The following is a 20,583-nucleotide window of genomic DNA, read 5'->3' as shown; positions in this document are numbered from 1 at the left end:
TCATAACCTAGTCAATCTCTCCTCATTCATTAGTTCCGCCTTCCCCGGAATCAGCCAGGTGAACCTTTGCTGCACTCCCTCGAGAGCAAGAACATCCTTCCCTGCATAACAACCCTTGTATATTGTCTATATAAGATTATAACGCACCTCTTATGACCTTGGAATGTCCAAAAGCATTTTGTAGCCAATGGAGTGCATTTTTGAAGTGTAATCTTTGTTATAATGTAGAAAAAGTGGTAAATTAAATCAGAACCAACTTGACACAATAAGCTCACATAAAACAGCAATGAAATAAAGACTAGAATTTTTTGGCAAATATATACTTTGTTCATAAAATATCTGCAGGAACATTACAGTCATTCCAAAATGGCCATCACACAATATTCAAGTTCTTTACATACATCAAGTAACACCCTTGAGACACTTCAGTGCAGTCAAAGAAACATTACAGACATTTTAAAATGGTCCTTACAAATGGTGTAAAAGTATTTAAAGGTTGTTTACATTGAACAAGTTGCACTCCAAGGTGCTTCAGCACAACTGAGTTTTGAGTTGAGAGCACTTACATAACAGCCATGGTGCTTTAGTTAGCCTTCAGGCCTGTACTTTAGCCTGCCATCATGAGCTGGTACCACTTTTTTGCTAGACCAACTATGACCCAATAAAGAAATATTTTCCTGGCTATTGGTCTTTTTATAAAGAGCACCATCTTGGCAGGTTAATTGAATATGGCTACTAACTTCAAATTTTATGATGTTCTGGGATTTAGTACCATTATAATTGTTTGATTATATCTAATTTTTCAACACATCCAGTGATCATGATGATAGTTGACCAGTTCTTGCAAGTCCCTTAAATAGGACAACTGCAATCATCAAGGCGACTGAACTTTGTTATTTGTTGTTAGGATGTAGAGAGACACTCTCAAAATGAAGTATTTGTTGCCCATCCTTAGTTGCCCTGAAGGCATTAAGAATTAACCATGTACTATGGGACTGGAGTCACATGTAGATAAGATCAGGTAGCTGTTTCTCTTCCTTGAAGGATGTTAGTGGACCAGTTGGATGTTTACAGCAATATAGCAGCATTCCTAGTTGTGCCAGTCTACAAATTTACCAGATTCATAGATGAATAGTTTGATATAGCACAGAAGGAGGCTATTTGGCCTATTATGTCTGTGCCAGTTATTTAAAAGAATCATATAATTAGTTCCACTCCCTGTTCTTTCATGATAGCCCTACAGATATTTTCCTTTCAAATATATATCAAAATCCCTTTTGCGAGTTATTATATTCTACTGCCTACTTGGATAGCATATTCCAGATCATCACACGCTAAATTAGTACATTTAAAAATAATTCTTCTCACCACTGTTTTCTTTGTCGATTATCTTAAAGCTGTTTCCTCCAATTACTGACTCTTCTGCTACTGCAGAGTTAAATTTATGCCATGCCATTTTGTGTGGTACTGGACTAGCAATCCAATGACTCATAACCAATAAGACTACCAGCCCCAGCATGAATGTTGGACATTCACAGATGCCAAAGGCCTTTCAAGGACTTTGAAAGGTCTTTGGCATCTGTGAACCTCACCCAAAGCATGAATAGTTTCCTCCGAATAGAAATGGGAAAGGAGGAGATGTGGCAGCAAAGAAATAAAAATGACAACAGGCACAGTGAATCCTTTATCTCGGTGGTTCCCAAACTTTTTTCACTGGGCCGCACTTTCGGAATAAATATTTGCTCGCGCCACACCAAATTTTTTATTGATGATAAATACATTCAAAAACAAAAAAAAACTCCTGGCAGTGCTTGCTTGATTCATAACGTAGAACACAACTACTTTCTAATATGATCATGGGACATCCAGAAAGTATAAAACAATGCTTGTTTAAACCATGTTTAAATGTTTCTTTGATTGTCCTTGAATCTTCCCGCCACACTTGCCATTCTCTCTCGCCGCACCAGTGTGGCGCGCCGCACCCTTTGGGAACCACTGCTTTATCTACTGAATCATTGAGTGCATGTTCCTAGTTATACAGAGACATAGAAGTTTAGATCTGAGGAAAATGCTGTTGAATCATATTTTTAGTGTATGTGGACTTCATTGATGAATCTTGTGAACAAATTTGCTTTTTATGACCAATAGTTTAAATGAGGTCAGCATTTCTTGTGTCCACTTGAATTATTAAAAGCTAAAGGACCATTACAATTGTGAGTTTTGTCCTTCCAAATGTGAATGGAATTGAGATTGTGATCAGCCGTGATCTAATTGGATGGCAGAACAGACCCAAGGAGCTTAACTCTGTTCCTATTTTATCAAATATTATGTCAGCCATTTCAGTTCTCCCTCTGATTTGAGACTGTTCTTGGTGACTGTAAATAGTGGACTGTGTATTGTGCAATGAGAAAGGATTAGTTGGCAATCAAGTTGTGGGGACGGATGACCATAATATAATTTTTTTTATCAAGGTCACTGCATATGGCATATGAAATACCAAGGGGCAAAAAACATTTGTAAGGGTGTTATTCAGACCACCAAACTAGTGGTAATGTTGGAAGAGCATTAGACAGGAAATCAGAGATGCATGTGTTAAAGGAACATCTGTGATTATGGGTGACTTTAATTTGCATGTAGATTAGGTGAGACAAATTAGACACAGTACAATTGAGGAGTAATTTCTGAAGTATATATGGGTCTAATACATTGAAGAACCAACTGAATAGGCCATCTTGGACAGGGTATTGTGCAATGAGAAAGGATTAGTTGGCAATCTAGTTGTGAGGATGGGTGACCATAATATGATAGAATTTTTTTTCAAGGTGGATTATGAGGTAGTTGATTCTGAGACCAGGGTCCTGAATCTTAATAAAGGTAACTATGATGGTATGAGTTGGACAGGGAGGCACTACTGAAAGGAAGGACAGTGCACAGGCAATAGCAGACATTCAAGGAACTAGGAATAGGTGAACTCCAAAAGTTGCTTATTTGTATCTAACGCAAGAATGGAGAGGGAACTGTGGTCATACCATGGCATACAAGGGAAATTAGAGATAGTGTTAGATTCAGAAAAGAAGCAAACAAATTGGCAAGAAAAAGCAATAGACCTGAGGATTGGGAGCAGATTAAAATTCAGTAAAAGCAGACCAAGGGATTGATGAAGGGGAAAATAGAGTATGCAAGTAAGCTAATGGGGAACATAAAACTGACTGAAAGTTTCTATGGGTATGTAAAGAGAAAAAGATTGACAAAAACAGATAAAGGCCTTTTACAGTCAGAAACAGGGGAATTCATAACTGGGAACAAAGAAATGGCTGAGGAACTAAATTTGAACTTTGCTTCTGTCATTGCAAAGGAAAACATGAATAATGTACCGGAAGTTCTGAGAAATACAAGTTTTAGTGAAGAGCTGAAGGAAATCTTTATTATAGAGAAATGTTTTTTGGGGAAGTTAATGAGATTGAAGGTGGATAAATCTCCAGGGCCTGAATCTACATCCCAGAGTACTTAAGGAAGTGGCCCTAGAAATAGTTGATTCATTGGTGGTCATCGTTCAAAATCTTTGGACTCTGGAATGGTTCCTACAGATTGGAAGGTAGCTAATGTAAGCCCACTATTCAAAAAGGGAGGAGCAAACTGGATACTATAGATCAGTGAGCCTAACATTGCTAAGTTGCTAACGTCTATTATCAAGGATTTCATAGCGCAGTGATATAATCAGGCAGAGTCAGTATGGATTTACAAAAGGGTAAATCGTGTTTGACAAATCTACTGGAATTCTTTGAGGATGTAACTACTAGAGTTGACCAGGGAGAACCAGCAGATGTGGTTTAATTAGACTTTTAGAAGGTTTTCAACAAGGTCTCTCATAGCAGATCACTATATAAAGTTAAAGTGCATGGAATTGCAGGTGGCATATTGAGATGGATAGAGTGCTGGTTAGCAACAGGAAGCAAAGAGTTGAAATAAATTGGTCTTTTTCCGATTGGCAGCCAATGACTAGTGTGGTACCACAGGGTGCGAGGACAGATTATGTTCACATTATGTATTTGGCCGAAAGGACTAATTGCATTATCATCAAATTTGCAGATGATAAAAAGTTGAGTGGGAGGGTGAGCTGTGAGGAGGATACAGAGATATTTCTGTGTGATTTGGACAGGCTGAGTGTGTGGGCATACGCATGGCAGATGCAGTATAATGTGGATAAATGTGAGGTTATCCACTTTGATAGCAAAAATAGGAAGGCAGATTATTATTTGAATGGTTGTAAATTGAGAGAGGTGGATACTCAGCGAGACCTTGGTGTCCTCGTACATCAGTCACTGAAAGTAAGCACACAGATAGGAGGCAGTAAAGAAGTCAAATGTTAAGTTGGCCTTCATAGCAAGAGGATTTGAGTATAGGGATAAGGATGTTGGTGAGGTTACACCTGGAGTATGATGTGCAGTTTTGGTGTCCTTATCTGAGGAAGGATGTCCTTGCTATGCAGAGAAGGTTTACCAGGCTGACTCCTGGGATGGCAGGTCTATCATATGAGGAGAGACTAAGTCAGTAAGGAGTTTAGAAGAGTGAGAAGATCTCATAGAAACTTATAAAATTCTCACAGGATTAGACAGGGTAGATTCAGAAAGAATGTTCCCAATGGTTAGGAAGTCTAGAATGAGGGGTTATAGTTTGAGGATAAGGAGTAAACCTTTTGGGACTAAGGTGAGGAGAAATTTCTTCACCCGGAGAGTGACAAATCTGTGGAATTCACTATCACACAAAGTAGTTGAGGCCAAAACATTGTGTGATTTCAAGAAAGAATTAGATATATCTCTAGGGGCTAAAGGAATCAAAGGATATTGGGGGTGAAAGGCAGGATCAGGATATTAAATTTGATGAACAGCCATGATCAGAATGAATGGTGGAGCAGGCTCGAAGGGCCGAATGGATTACTGCTTCTAGTTTCTGTGCATGTTTCTATGTATGTATCCTCTTTGCCTTTGTATGTCTTTAGGCTGTATTCGGATAATATATAATGATTCAGTCTTTTGTGTCCTTAAGAGTTGGGTCAATATCTCAGTTCAGTTCCTGTGGAGTAGATACTCCTGTTTGATTTATTACTATTGAAGCTTTTATGTTTAGGCTAACTCTTAAACTGAACACCCAAGGAGCTTTCAAATCAAAATGTTTTGCCTGAAATCTGGTTTGCCTGCTTTGTTCTTTACAGCAATCCTGCCTACTTCCACCTCCACAATAACAGGCTACCATCCTTTAAGGCAAGAGTCAATCAGGGTGGTACAGTGCTCTGCAACTGCTGCTGACATAGCTCTGTATTGAGGAACAAGGCAGAATTGACAAAGCTATTTTAGCTTCATTTAGCCCACTGTGAAGCAGACAACTGCAGACAACTGGGCGGCACGGTAGCACAGTGGTTAGCACTGCTGCTTCACAGCTCCAGGGACCTGGGTTCGATTCCCGGCTTGGGTCACTGTCTGTGTGGAGTTTGCACATTCTCCTCGTGTCTGCGTGGGTTTCCTCCGGGTGCTCCGGTTTTCTCCCACAGTCCAAAGATGTGCGGGTTAGGTTCATTGGCCATGCTACAAATTGCCCTTAGTGTCCTGAGATGCGTAGGTTGGAGGGATTAGTGGGTAGATATGGGGGTAGGGCCTGGGTGGGATTGTGGTCGGTGCAGACTCGATGGGCCGAATGGCCTCTTTCTGTACTGTAGGGTTTCTATGATTCTATGATGAACTGTTCAGCCTTTCCAGACACTGTCCCATACAATTAAATAGAATTGTTGAATTAATCTCCACCTACAATTTACTGTTCAGGCTTCTTAGGCACATATCCAAATCTGAGATTTGAATGCTTCGGATAGCTGAATTCAGTTTCTCCTGGTGCAGCAAAACCACCTCTCTGGCAATGACTCAGCACTACATTCTTGAAGAAAAGCAGAAAAGGACAAACAAGTGGAGGTTCAATTCTGCCTTGTTCCTCAATACAGAGCTATGTCAGCAGCAGTTGCAGAGCACTGTACCACCCTGATTGACTCTTGCCTTAAAGGATGGTAGCCTGTTATTGTGGAGGTGGAAGTAGGCAGGATTGCTGTAAAGAATAAAGCAGGCAAACCAGATTTCAGGCCAAAACATTTTGATTTGAAAGCCCCTTGGGTGATCAGTTTAAGAGTTACCCTAAACATAATGTCTGTGCTTGGACCTTCTGATTTTACATACTAGCTTAAGATAACCACTGAGCTGAGGCATGCTGATAACTGTACATACAGTAACCACAATGGATTTTATGAATGGTTTACTACAGGGCACACTTCAACTGAGCTGCTGCTAATTATTGTTTGTTTTACTTATTGAATAGTTTTTATAGAACTGCTACTCTTTTTAAGCTTGATACTTCGGTGGGTCACTGGCCTCTGTCAGCTATGTCTCAGTAGTTAACTTACTCTGATCAAACCCCACTCCAGAGATGAAGCACATAATCTAGACTCATTCCAATGCAGCACTGAGGGAGAGCTGCACTGTCAGAGCTGCCATCTTTTGGATGAAACTTTCAAGCCAGGCCACGTCTGCCTTTTCAGATGGACATAAAAGAACCCACTAGGTTATTCAAAAAAGAGCAGAGGAATCGTAACTCCTTGTCCTGGCCAATGTTCATCTCTCAACTGCCACCACTAAAGCTGATGATCTGGGTCATTATCATGATATTGTAAAAGAAAATGCAGTGCAGAAGATCCTGCATATGCATGGAATACCCTGTCTTGCTTGCCATGTCTCAGCTCCTGAATTGGATTTGGATCAGCAATAGTGCTCTGCATTACTCCCAACAACATGCTGCAACTCGGACATAAAAGTGCAAAGCTGTTTCCAAACCTGTGTCCCTCAACATTTATCAAGATTTGGCAGCATTTTGGGAAATCAAGTAGTATTGTTTTATCTTTTCACCATAAAATTCAGTGTCTAAATGTCGTCCTTGTATTAAAGGCATAAAACCCTACTCAAGGGCTTAACCTAATTGAGAATATTGGATCTGGGAAACAATTATTCATGGTTTAGCTTTTTCATTGTGGCTTGAGTTTAAGTGAGAGGACATTTTCCTATTGACACTGCCAAGCTTTTGTGAATAAATCTGCTTTGAATTGTGGCATGGGTTCATTGCCCAACCCTGCCAACCTCAAAACAGCAGGATTCTAAGACCCGTTGACTTCTGGGTGCAAGTTTGGTACCAGTGTAATGCTGGTATTTTCACCTCTGCAATTCTAAATATCAAATATAATGATAAAAGACAACATGCCCTTTCCTCTTCTCTTCCCCAGCAGCCTCTTGAATACATCTGTCTTGTTTGTCTCAGCCACTAATTACCTAGCAAGTTCCACAATCTAACCTGTGTTTGGGTAAAGAATTTTCTCCTGAATTCCATATTTTTGTTAATGACTATCTTGTATTAATAACCCCTAGTTTTGGTCTCCCTGACAAATGATTTGATTTATTATTGTCACATATATTGGGATACAGTGAAAAGTATTGTTTGTTGTGTGCTATATAGATAAAGCATACCGTTCATAATACATAGGGGAGAAGGAAAGGAGAGGGTGCAGAATGTAGTTTTACAGTCATAGCTAAGGTGTAGAGAAAGATCAGCTTAACATCTGGTAGGTCCATTCAAAAGTCTAATGGCAGCAGGGAAGAAGCTGTCTTGAGTCGGTTGGTACGTGATCTCAAGCTTTTGCACCTTTTTCCCGATGAAAGAAGCTGGAAGAGAGTATGTCCGGGGTGCCTGGGGTCCTTGATTATGCTGGCTGCCTTTTCAAGGCGGCGTGAAGTGTAGATGGAGTCAGTGGGCGGGAGGCTGGTTTGTGTGATGGACTGGGGGCTATATTCACAACCCTTTGTAAATGGAAGTATTGTATTCCATTCTTCCCACGCCCCCTATATCTCACTGAGTGAGACATCCAGATTTCATGTCGCCGTCTTCTAATGTTATGTCGCACAAATCTTTTGTTAATGAAGACTGTTTTCGAAAAGGGAGTTTGTTGGGAAAATTAAAAGCAGAAATTGGCTTTTTCCAAAAGTGCTAATTAGTTTCTTGTTTTAACAGCTTTATCTGTAAGGAACATGGATTCTTCTGAAGTGGAATCTGGGGCATCAACAGCAGGCAGTGATGCAGAGTCTTCTGTGGTGGTAGAAGAATCGTTATTTAGTACGCTGGACATCTTTTTATTCTCCCTTATTGCTGGGTTTGCAATTTATTGGTTTGTCTTTAGAAAGAAAAAGGTGGAAATCCCAGACTACAGAACACTTCAGCCACAGTAAGTATTTAAACAGAAATGCCTGGAAAGTATTCTGCGGGAACTAATTGTCTTGTGGAGAACTCCACAAAAATATTGAAACTCAACCAGATTTTTTCGTTGCAACCTAGTGCCAAGTTTGATCACGCACCTCCACTCCACCACTGAGACTGTCAAATTCAAACTCCTAAACATGTCCTGACTTTGCCTCTTTGTTACTTCTAGACTCAAACTATTCCAAAGTACTTGCGGCCAATCTCCAATCTTTCACCCTCCATAAATTTGACCTCATCTGAACTGCTTAACTTGCAGCGAATCTCATTCACCCACCACCCTGACCTTGCTGACCTACATTGGCTCCTGGTTGAGCAACACTTTGGTCTCAAAGTCCTCATCCTTGTTTTCAAATCCTTCCATGGCCTCTTCCCTCCATACCTCTGTAATCTCCTCCAGCCCGACAACTCATCTTTGTTCCTCCAATTCTGCCCTCTTATACATCCCAAATTTAATCACTCTACCCTTGGTGGCTGTGCCTTCAACTGCTTAGATTTGATTTATTGTCACATGTATTAGCATACAGTGGAAAGTATTGTTTCTTGCACAATATACAGACCAAGCATACCATTCGTAGAGAAGGAGAATGGAGTGTTACAGTCATAGCTAGAGTGTAGAGAAAGATCAGCTTAACATCTGGTAGATCCATTCAGAAGTCTGATGGCAGCAGAGAAGAAGCTGTTTTGAGTCGGTTGGTATGTGTCCTCAGACTTTTGTATCTTTTTCCTGATGGAAGAAGGTGGAAGACCGTATGTCCGGGGTGTGTGGGGTCCTTGATTATGATGGCTGCTTTTCCGAGGCAGCGGGAAATGTAGACAGTGTCAATGGATGGCAGACTGGTTTGAGTGATGAACTGGACTTCGTTCATGTCTTGGACAGAGCAGGAGCCATACCAAGCTGTGATACAACCAGAAAGAATGCTTTCTATGGTGCATCTGTAGAAGTTGATGAGAGTTGTCGCGGACATGCCAAATTTTCTTAGTCTCCTGAGAAAGTAGAGGCATTGGTGGACTTTCTGAACTATAGTGTCAGCATGGAGGGACCATGACAGGTTGTTGGTGATCTGGACACCTAAAAACCTGAAGTTCTCGACCATTTCTACTTCATCCCCATTGATGTAGACAGGGGCATGTTCTCCTCTATGCTTCTTGAAGTCGAGTTTTGTTCCTTTCTGTACCTACGTGGTTTGTAGATATTTCTGTAATCTACTGTCCTCTCATTCTTTCAGTAAATCCTGATATAAATGGAAGGCGGATTAACTTAAACAGTCCTGATTTCTCCTCTTTCCACCCATCCATAAACAGAAAGATGTTTTTGATTTTTTTTCCTCCTTTAGAAGTGGTGCCGTATTTTCCTATCCCTTTAGTTGGGTGGTGATCTATTAATAACACTACAGCAAACTCGAGATAAGGTAAAATAAGAGGGTTGGCTTATTTTACACACACTCAAAACCTGGCAAAGGGTTTTGTAACATCCACCCCTTTTCCCTCGTACAATAAAAGAGGGACAAGGGAAAGAAAGGGGTACAGGGCAAGGCTACGGTAAGAATAAGAGTTGTGGTTTCATGTGGGTCCACATCCAGAATGAAAAATCCAATGGTGTATTCCAGTACGGTGGTTTAGCACTGCAGCCTCACTGCGCCAGGGACCCAGATTCGATTCCGTCCTCGGGTGACTGTTTGTCTGGAGTTTGCACATTCTCCTTAGTTTCCTACCACAATCCAAAGATGTATAGAATCGGTGAATTGGCCATAGTAAATTGTCCCTTAGTATCCAAAGCTGTGTTTGTTAGGGGGACTAGGGGGTAAATGCATGGTCTTCCAGTTATAGGTGTAAGGGGAAGTTTTTGCTTCCGAACAGCATAAAAGACAAGCAGACATGAGTACAGTACAAAAGGCAACACAAGCTTTATTCCCTGTCCAAAATAACAAACCACAGGCCTGGGGGAACACAGCTGCTTGCCAACTGCTTCCCCTGGTCATTGTGCGCTTTACAATTTATAGGGTTTTGAACTTCACGCCAAACATATGGTAATGGGCTCATTCAAAGCGGTTGCTGATAGCATGAATGGGACCCACGTGGATTATTATAACACTAAGCAGTGACACAATAGCGAAGTATTGAAAAGCCATTATAGATAGGTGGGGTTGATCTGTGGCTAATGGTGAAGTGATCCTATTTCTCCTGGGCCGATCTCTTTCTGGAGAGTTCCCTTTGTGATTTGAACTCCTTGCATAATCTAATCAGTTGGACTATTGTCTATGTTTCCCTGCCTGGAGTCTAAAGTGATTAAGCCTGTCTGTAGTGATTAGAGGGTGCAAGGAACCTCTCCATGAGTCATCGCATTGCTGTGAGCTGCTGACAATATTTTTCATCATTCACTGCCAGGCAAAATAAATTCGATATGAACACGTAAAAATGTCCATGATATTAAGCATAAAAGTCGTCCCCTTCATAGGTTATGATTAAGATGCTCTTTTGGAGAGTTGATGCAGCCTTGATGGCCAAATGGCCGCCTTCTGCATATAGGGATTCTATAATTCTACAGAGATCAGCTAACTGAAACTGCTGTCGGGTGATTTGTCTTTCCAAAAGCGAGGGCTTACACAATGCAGCAATATGGAAGTTTCAGTGGTATACTGTAGATGATGTCCAGGCAATTTACCTGGCCAGGCTTCTTTGTACTGCTGTGTGTTGGGTGGTAAAATGGTAGACTGCCTGGGTTCAATTCCACACAGTAATTTTACAGGTTCTGGGGAGAGATCATGTGACATATCTCCCACTTCTCCTGGGATGTTGGACAAGGGTATCCCCCAAGGTCTGGAATCTTGAGAGGTTTAATAGATGAGTCAGGATCCCTAATGTCCTTGTGAACATCTTGCTTCTGTTGACCAGAGTGAGGTCATTCCATTAAAAATGTCAAGGAGATTGGTGGAGTGTTTTGGAATTTGATGTTCTCCGGTCTCTCTACAGATAACCGGGCCCCTGATCCTAGAAATTCCTCTGCTATGAATCATGGCTATTCAGGCATGTCAGGGTAGAGCCTTTGTCTATTTTTACAAGTAAAATAAATTTATAAAATAGCCAAGTTGATATATATTTTCTTTCCTGTCTCCTGGACGTGATACTTGCTTGTATGTCTCCTGGTGTGTCTAAGTTCCTTTATTGCAGCACTCTGTTGCCATCTTTCAGCTTAATGTCTGTATGCAGTAGGACAGCAGCCCAATGGGCAAATTAATATGTAGTTTGAGAACTTGGACCCTCTCAACTGTTGTAGTACATGGATTTTTAAAAAACTTAGAGCTGAGAGACTGAGATCTTGGAGGGACTGCACTGAGATTGTCAGGAAGGCTTAGGCTGTTTGAGAATATAGCAAATTATTTGGGGCCTGGCTGCACGCGTGGGCCGCGATTCTCCGATCCCGCTGTGCTAATTTTTTTTGAGCAGCGGGCCAGGAGAAGTTTGCAGCAGGCGACGATTGGGATTCGCGCACACGTTCCCATCCCGATAGTGTCTCCTGGCACCAGATTTCCGGCAGCGTCTGGTCCATGCCGGAAATCGGGGAGGCGTGGAACTAATTTAAATACTCATTTAAATATACTTTAAATGTGACTAGCAGGCCTCCCAAGTTTTCTTCGCAGGACTGAGTCATTTCACTATGTGGAGCTGCCGGCGTTGGACTAGGGTAAACTCACTAAGAAGTCTCAGAACACCAGGTTAAAGTCCAACAGGTTTATTTGGTAGCAAAAGCCATGACTCATGGCGTCAAAAGTGGCTTTTGCTACCAAATAAACCTGTTGGACTTGAACCTGGTGTTGTGAGACTTCTTACTCATTTCACTATCCCAGTGCTGCCAGATCCTAACTTTAATTTCTACTCTAAATCCCACTGCAGTGAACCACTCTGCCCCCCAGAGTGGTTCACTGCAGTGGGATTTAGAGTAGCTCCTAACTAATGGGGAACTAGCAGCCCAACCCCTGGAGGAGTGAAGGCGGGGGGGGTAGTAATCAGGGCCCCTGAGGGTTGGGCAGCGGAGGAAAGGTTCCCCCTGGTTGTTGGCACCCTGGCAGTGCCAGCCTGTGCCTCCTGGCACTGCCCAAGGGGCAAAGTACCAATGCCCAGGGGGCAACTTGGCACTGTCCATCAGCCATGGGGCAATACCAAGGGGGCAGGGCATATGGGAGGGCTAGGGGGCTGGGCCTAGGGGATGATCATTAGGGTAGGGCGTTCCGCTGTCACTCTACATAGGGATCGTTGGAGAAGGAGAGGGCCAGTGATTGGGGAGGGTGGGGGAGTGGGCACTGGAGATCGAGGTGGGGTCAGGGCGGGAATGGTTGGGGCGCCAGCGATTGGACTGCACTGGGCGGGGGGGGGGGGGGGGGGACAGCCAACAATGAGGCGTTGCGGGGGTTACAGGGCTGGGCCAGCAATCGGGAGGCCATCAGTGTGAGGCCGCTGCGCATACAATGATCTCGGTGCTGACAGATCAGCGCGTGCACAGTGGCCCGCTCAGTGTGCTGATTTGAGCCTCTCCAGCAAGGCCCCACCCCCTAGTTTTTAATGAGATTCATGCCGGTGGCTTCTGCAGTGTACAGTGTGTGGGAAATCCTTCTCTGAAAACCCACTGCAAAAAACAGCGTGAATTACTCCAGTTTTCAAATCGACACTTGGAATTTTTTTCGGGAGAATTCCAGGCATGACGTATGGAAATGAGTATCTGGCATGATTTAAATTAAAGTTAGGATCTGGCAGCACTGGGATAGTGAAATGAGTAAGAAGTCTCACAACACCAGGTTCAAGTCCAACAGGTTTATTTGGTAGCAAAAGCCACTTTTGACGCCATGAGTCATGGCTTTTGCTACCAAATAAACCTGTTGGACTTTAACCTGGTGTTCTGAGACTTCTTAGTGAGTTTACCCTAGTCCAACGCCGGCAGCTCCACATAGTGAAATGACTCAGTCCTGCGAAGAAAACTTGGGAGTCTTCTGCTTAAGTTAATGAGAGGCAAGAGGAAACTGCTTAAAGTCATGGGAATCTAAGATGTGTCTCTCCAAAATGGTCAACTCCTTTGTCCTGAGAATGTGAGTCATAGTTTGAGACTCTGCAGCCAGTGGAAACATCCTCCCAGCATCTACCTTGTTGACCTCTCTCGCAGTCTTAAAGTCCCAGTGAGATCATTTCTCATTTTTCTCAACTCCTTAGAGGTTAGGCCCATCTCACTCGATCTCCTCCTAGGATAGCCCCCTCATCCTAGGAATCGATCTTGAGATCTTTGTTTCATTCCCTCTGAGGCGACATAAGCATGCTCCCACTCAGCCTCTTGACCATTCAGTAAGATCATGGCTGATCTGATTGTAATCTCAAATCCATATTCCCAACCCAAGAACCTTTCACCCTTTGCTTGTCAAGAATCTATCTACCTGTGCCTTATAAATATTCAAAGACTGTTTCCATCACCTTTTGAAGAAAGGACTTCCAAAGACTCATGACCCCATGAGTCAATTTTTCTTCCTCCTTGTCTTAAATGGCCAGCCCATTATTTTTAAACAGTGGTCCTCTAGTTCTATATTCTTCTGCAAGAGGAAATATCCCTTCCACATTCATCCAGCAAAATCTCTCATGTATGTTTCACTCGATGTTCCTTACTGTTCTAAACTCCAGCAGATATAAACCTAGCATATCCAACCTTTCCTCATTAGTCTGGTAAATCATCTCTGAACTGCTTAAATACATTTATATCCTTCCTTAAATCAGAGACCAATACTGTACAGAGTATCCCAAATGTGGTCTCATCGTGTCTAACTGAAGCATAACCTCCTACTTTTGTATTTAATTCTGGGCACAATAAATTATCACATTCTATTAGCTTTCCTAATTACTTGCTGTACCTCTATAATAACCTTTTACGATTCATGCACTAGGACACACAAATCCTCTGCATCTCACCATTTATATAATAAGCTGATTTTTATTCTTCCTGCCAGAATGGACAATTTTACATTTTCCCACATTATATACCATTTGCCAGATATTTTCCAACTCGACTAATCTACCTCTGTAGCTTCCATATATCCTCTTCACAACTTACTTTCCTATTAGTCTGTGTCATCAGCAAATTTAGGAACCATCCCTTCATCTAGGTCAGTTATAAAAATTTGAGGTCCCAGGACTAATCACTGTGGTGCAACACTTAGATCATTTGCCACAGAAAATGATCCAATTATGCCTACTCTCCTGTTAGCTGGCCAACCTTCTATCCATGCCAATATGTTACACCCTACACCATGAGCTTTTTCTTTCTGCAATAACCTTTGATGTTGCACCTATCAAATGTATCCTTACAATTTAAGTACCGTACATACACTGTTCCCCTTTATTCACCCACTACTACTTCAAAATCCTCCCAATAAATTGGTTAAACATGATTTCCCTTTCAAAAAACTATGTTGAGTGAGTCTGATTACCTTGAATTTATCTAAATGCCCTGCCATTACCTCTAGCTTCTAACATTTTCCTTACGTCAGATGTTAAGCTAACTGGTCTATAGTTTCCTGCCTCCTGTCTCATTCTCTTTTGAATAAAGGAATTATGTTTGCAATTTTCCACTACCAGCCACAGATTACTCTTCCCTGCAGGTGTGAGAGAGATGGCTGTGGCTGGTAGTGTACCAGTGATGGTGCCAGGAGGGATCGGCCGCAGACACGCAGCGGAACCCCCCCCGACCAGAGGATGATACGTCACCCCCCCACCCACCCAGGGGATGATCGGTCACACCCCCTCCCCTCCCACCCCTCCCCCCACCCCCAAAAGGATGAAACGTCACACCCCCCCGCCCCCCCCTCCACAGAGGATGAGACGTCACACCCCCTCTCCAGCCACCCCCCGACCAGAGGATGAACGTCAGAGAGCCGCTCTCTCCGCTTTCTGCCTTTTTTTTTTCACGCCCGGGCACGCTGTCAGAATTTTTTCGAACTGCGCATGCGCAGTTCAGAGCTCCGATTGGTCCACCAGCTCTAAGCTCCGCCCACAGCGTGAATCGGGTCGGAGCCGGCAAAACGCGTATGGGCGCGCTGCAAAGAGGATTCCAGACGTGGATCTATTTGACGCCCAGATCCGGCACTTAGACTCAAAATGGTAAAATTCCCCCCATAGTCTTGGATTTGTATTCTCTGTCCCTCACTGTCATCATGTCTGTTTATCATTAGCCATATTAATACCTTTCCCTCTTGCCTTGTCTTTACTCTTTGGTTTACCACATCTTTCCAAATTTGATCCTTTGCTCACATTGTTTAATTTAAAACCCCCTCTACTTCCCTAGTTACACGGTTTGCTAAAACATTGTCCAAGCACAGTTCAGATGTAGACCGTCTCGAAGGTATTGCCTCCGCTTTCCCCACTATATAGTGCCAGTGCCCCTCATACCAGAGTCTACTTCCACAACAGTCTTTGAGCCACATATTCCTCTCACTAATGCCAATTTGCACGTATAATATTTCAGAGATTATCACCTTTTGAGGTTCTGCTTTTTAATTTAGTGCCTAGCTCCTCGTACTGAGTCTGCAGAATCTCTTTCCTTCGTCTCCTATGTCATCTACATGGACAACTGGATCTTCACCCTCCTACTGTGAGTTCCTCTCCAGTGTCGAGCAGATATCCTGAACCCTGACACTAGACAGAGAACACAACCCTCTAGATTCAAGTTCTAAACCTTATACTGTTCCTTAATACCACCCTTTCATTTTGCTCCTCCTGCTTTAACAGCTTCCTGTCCTTAGTGCCGTGGCCAGTCTGCTTATCTACCCTGCAGACCTCGCTTTCATCCACAAAGGTTGCAAGGACTTCAAACCTACTTGACAGTTACAAAGGCTGAGGCTCCTCAACTGTCTGCTCTGCCCCTTTACCTACCTCACTCACAGTCATGCCCTCCTGTCCCTTATTACTGACAGAAGCCGATGACTCTGTACCAGAAGACAGCCACAGCTCTTGGAATAAAGTGTCCCGGTATTGCTGCCCCTCCCTGATGTTGTGCAGTTCGGCTTCTAGATCCATGATCTTGATCTGAATTCCTCTAGCTGCTTACATTTTCTGCAAACATGTTTGTCCTGAATTGCATTGGTGTGCTGGAGCTCCCACAATCCACAGCTACAACACAGCACCTGTCCTGTCATTGTTCCTTATGTTATTTAGTTTAATTTAGTTACTTTCCTAATTAACTTAGAATAATTCCTATGTATACAGGTCAAGAATTCTTTATCTGAAACCCTGGAACTGATTTGCATTTTGGTATTCGGATGTTGTTCAGTTTTCGGACCTACTGTATGTATGGTAGGCCTAGGCTTACTTGCATTACAATAGCCTAGGTCTCAGCTAGCTATAGTCTACAAATACTAGGTTGCTCCTCCATTTCTTATATACTGTACTCCTTACCTGTTAACACTTATTACACCTATAATACTACATTGCTTTACTAACATTAACTGTATGGTCGTTCAAAGAAAATTTGGTTTTTGGATGTGTTCGGTTTTTAGATACATGTTTAAAGGATATTTGACTTGGGCTACAATTTATTGTACTTATTAAATACTACTACTACCTTCAACTTGAGTTACATGTTTCTTAATTCCTAATTAGCTTTACAGTTACTTACCAAACAGCTGCTTCCACTGCACTAAAGGAATAAAAAAAAGTTTAAAAAATACAACTCTCTCTCTCTCTCTGAACCCTTTATCAGTTCACTCTGTTTGCAATCTGCACTCTTTTTTTATTTCTTCCTTGGGTAAGGAAACTAAAACTGCACAGAATGGTTTCACTAAAATCTCATACAACTGCAGCAAAACTTCCAGTGTGCAAAACTTACATATTGAAACCTTGTGCAGTAAAGGGCAAAATAAAATTGTCTGCTTTATTTGCTTGCTGTACCTCCATTTTGACTTTAATTAGTGTGCAAGGATACTCAAATCCTGCAATAGCAACATTTAATGGTGTCTCACCTTTTTTTCTTAATCTGCTTTTCCATTCTTCCAACCCAGTGGGATAATTTCACACTTTTCCACATTTATAATCTACCTGTCTCTTTGCCCAATCACTTAACTGGCCTGTATCCCTTTGCAGACTCTGTGTCCTCCTCAGTTTCCTTTCCCACTTAACTTTGTATTATCAGCAAACTTGGACATGTTATTCTTGATTCACTTATCTGTATGGAAGGATACAATGGATATGGAGGCATTTTGGCTCATGTAGTCCATACTGGCCCTCTGCAGGAGGGGGAGGGTCACACAGAGCAAGCATGTGGGCAGCAACATGAATGTTGCTATCTAAGCTGACAGTTGATCAGCAATCGTTTCGATAAAGTTTAGATGCCTGTGACTAGCACTGTAACCATTTGTGACAATATGCTCAAGAGAAGAACCAGAGAGCATAAAGCTAATATTGGAATCTATCTCAGGAAATTGGATAGAGGAAGACGAACTCAAACTTGCATGCTTCAATATTCCTCTTGAAATGTCAGCTCTTTTCTCCTCTTACAGATGCTGCAAGACCTGCTGAGATTTTCCAGCATTTTCTCCTTTGGGGTCTCAGCATTGTTGTGCCAAGATCCCCCTCACTTCGTGATCATGTCCAGGGACGAGGAAGTTGTCTTGTGATGGAGGCGATTTGAATCTTTTAGTAAATATGGAAGTTTAAGCTAAAGTTGTGATGTAGTTCCTGGTTCAAATTGTTCCATTGCAATGCTCCTCTGTCTGCTCGGGATTAAAACAAATCGCTTGCAATTTGCCTCCAGATTACCAGGGATCTTTGGATAGCCTGGTTTAAAATGAGCATGTTAGAGGGGGAGGGGAAAGCTGCTGTTCATGTGTGACTGAGTTGGCTAGAACTCATGCATGTTCTTTGAAAAAATTTACCATTGTACGGTTGGCTCAGCAAGTACAATTTGTAAAATCAGTCACTGAGATACAATCCCTGTTTTAATTTTTGCACATAGTTAGCAAGGACTGTGGAGGGGTAAGCAGGGTGTGATAATTGTCTCCTGCAATTTGTGTTTTCTGTGATCATCTAAATGTGATGCATCATTCGTTGGGGCGGTGAAAAGAATTGGAGATATGTCATGAGTAGGAATCTTTTATGATGGATTAGGTAACCATAGCAGCAGGCTTCCTCTGTTCAGTTCTGAAACAGCTGCCTTTCAGCTCAGTTATTTTCCTCGGGAAGCCATTGGATGTGATGTGGCTGTTGCTAAGGGAAACCCGAGTGTCGAAGAGGGGCATGTTGCAAAAAGATTTGTACATAGATGGACAGGCCTGCCAACAACTGTAGAAAATGTAATTAGTTGTTAGTGCAGCCACTCGAGTGTCAGTGGATCTTGGCAGGAGTGCAGTGACAGCGCGGATATGGATCACGAATCAGTTCAACTGACATCAGGGATTCCACTGGGGAGGTAGAGGTTCGCACTGTTGTATTCAAAGATCTTGATTGTGACAGGATGAATGGTCTGTAACAGCGGAATAAAGCAAAAACATAACATATATACAGGAAAATTTTGCCTAATTTGCAGCTTGCGTGATAGGCTGAGAAACCTGCAACTGGAACTATGGGCTGCATATACTCTGTTCGCCAGCAGGAAACAGAGCCAAGCAGGTTGGTGTTTTCCAGTTAATTAATGCTGAAGAATAACACTACTGTAATGATACAACATAGCAAGACAGCTTGCATTTTGCTGCTTTGTGTTAATTGCACTAACATATTGATTGCTCAGTTTAAGTTTTTAATTCATTAATGGAATGTGAGCATTGTAGCCCATCACTAATTGTGCTTTGAAATGGGTGTGAGGAGTCGTCTTGAACTGTTGCAGTTCTTGATGCGTAGGTACATCCACGATGCTGCCAGGGAAAGGTCTCCAGGACATTTGACCCAGTGACAGTGAAGGTTTCAAGTCTGAATGGTGAGTGTCTTGGAGGGGAATTTGTAGGTGTTGATGCTCCTATGTGCTTACTATCCTTGTAGGTGTTAGAGGTTTAGGGTTTGGAAGGTGTTGCCAAAGGAGGTTTGGTGAGTTACTGAGGTGCACCTTGTATATGGTACACACTGCTACAAATCTGTGTCAGTGATAGAGGGAGTGAAAGTTTCAAGGTGGTGGATGGGGTGCCAATCAAGAGGACAGCTTTGTTGGAGATGGTGTTGAACTTCTTGATTGTTGCACTCATCTAGGTGAACGGGGAGTATTCCATCACTACTGGCTTGTGCCTTGTTGATGGTGAGCAGGGTTTGGGGAGTCAGGAGGTGGGTTACTCGCTGCAGAATTCTCAGCCTCTGAACCTGCCCTTTTGTCACAGTATTTATATGGTTGGTCCAGTTACGTTTCTCGTCAATAGTAACCATCCTCTCAGGCTGATGTTGGTGGAGAATTCAGTGATAGGTAATATCGTTGAAGGTCAAGGGGAGATAATTAGATTCTCTCTTGTGGCACGCAATAACCACTTAGTCCAAGCTTGAATGTTGTCCAACTCTGCTGCATGCGGGCACTGACTGCTTCAATATCTGAGACATTGCATATGGTTCTCACTTGGTGTCCATGCCTCTGGATGCACAAGGTACACCTCACAAGGTAGTTTTACTCTGTCTCCAGACAGTGTGCTGTTTGCCAACTTGCAACCAGAAAAAGCCCTTTGGATCTGGCCATGAGAAATTTAGCACTCTGCTAGCAGTGGGATTTACATGTTGCAGTTGACCCTAAAAGATTTCAGTGTGAAATTGCAAACACAACATCTTGAACAGCAGCGGAGGCACAAAATAAAGAACTGATCATTGCAGGGAAAACTATAAAATCACATGCTGACAATTCAAGTCATAGAGTGCATTGATTATCCTGACTTGCATGTGAGGAACAAGCCTATATAAAGTTGAAAGAGCGGTGACGGGGTGCTGTTTGTTCCAGTTCATTTCCCAGGAATCTAGCCTTGTGTTGCTGAGTAATCCTTTAAAAACAAGTTAAATTACTTGTCTCCTACATGAAGCAGGAGTTTGCATTACATGAAATGCAGATGGGAAACAGGCTACAAAAATGCTGATTGAGTTGGAAGAATTGGCAGTGTAATCTTCCATCTCGAGTGAAGAGAAACCTCGCCGATCATTTAACCGTCAGTGCGTCATTATTCACCTTTTGTGGGCATATTGTTCTTTTCTTTCACAGATGTGCCTGACTCATTAATTGTCCCTGTTGGATGTAGCAGCAACATTTCATGTAAATAA

At 42.4% G+C, this 20,583-nt stretch overlaps 1 protein-coding gene across 1 annotated transcript in view; it reads left to right on the top strand.

Moving 5' to 3' along the window:
- Nucleotides 1-20,583, top strand: part of LOC144501407 (NADPH--cytochrome P450 reductase-like) — a 95,048-nt gene that overhangs the window by 21,962 nt on the left and 52,503 nt on the right. Inside the window, exon 2 of the mRNA XM_078225133.1 lies at nt 8,095-8,305. Coding sequence (XP_078081259.1) covers nt 8,112-8,305 — 194 coding nt within the window. The 5' untranslated portion in view covers nt 8,095-8,111. The remainder of the gene's footprint in view (nt 1-8,094; nt 8,306-20,583) is intronic.

This window comes from Mustelus asterias, chromosome 12 (assembly GCF_964213995.1).
Source record: "Mustelus asterias chromosome 12, sMusAst1.hap1.1, whole genome shotgun sequence".
NCBI lineage: Eukaryota > Metazoa > Chordata > Chondrichthyes > Carcharhiniformes > Triakidae > Mustelus > Mustelus asterias.
This window is presented reverse-complemented; position numbering and strand designations above follow the sequence as displayed.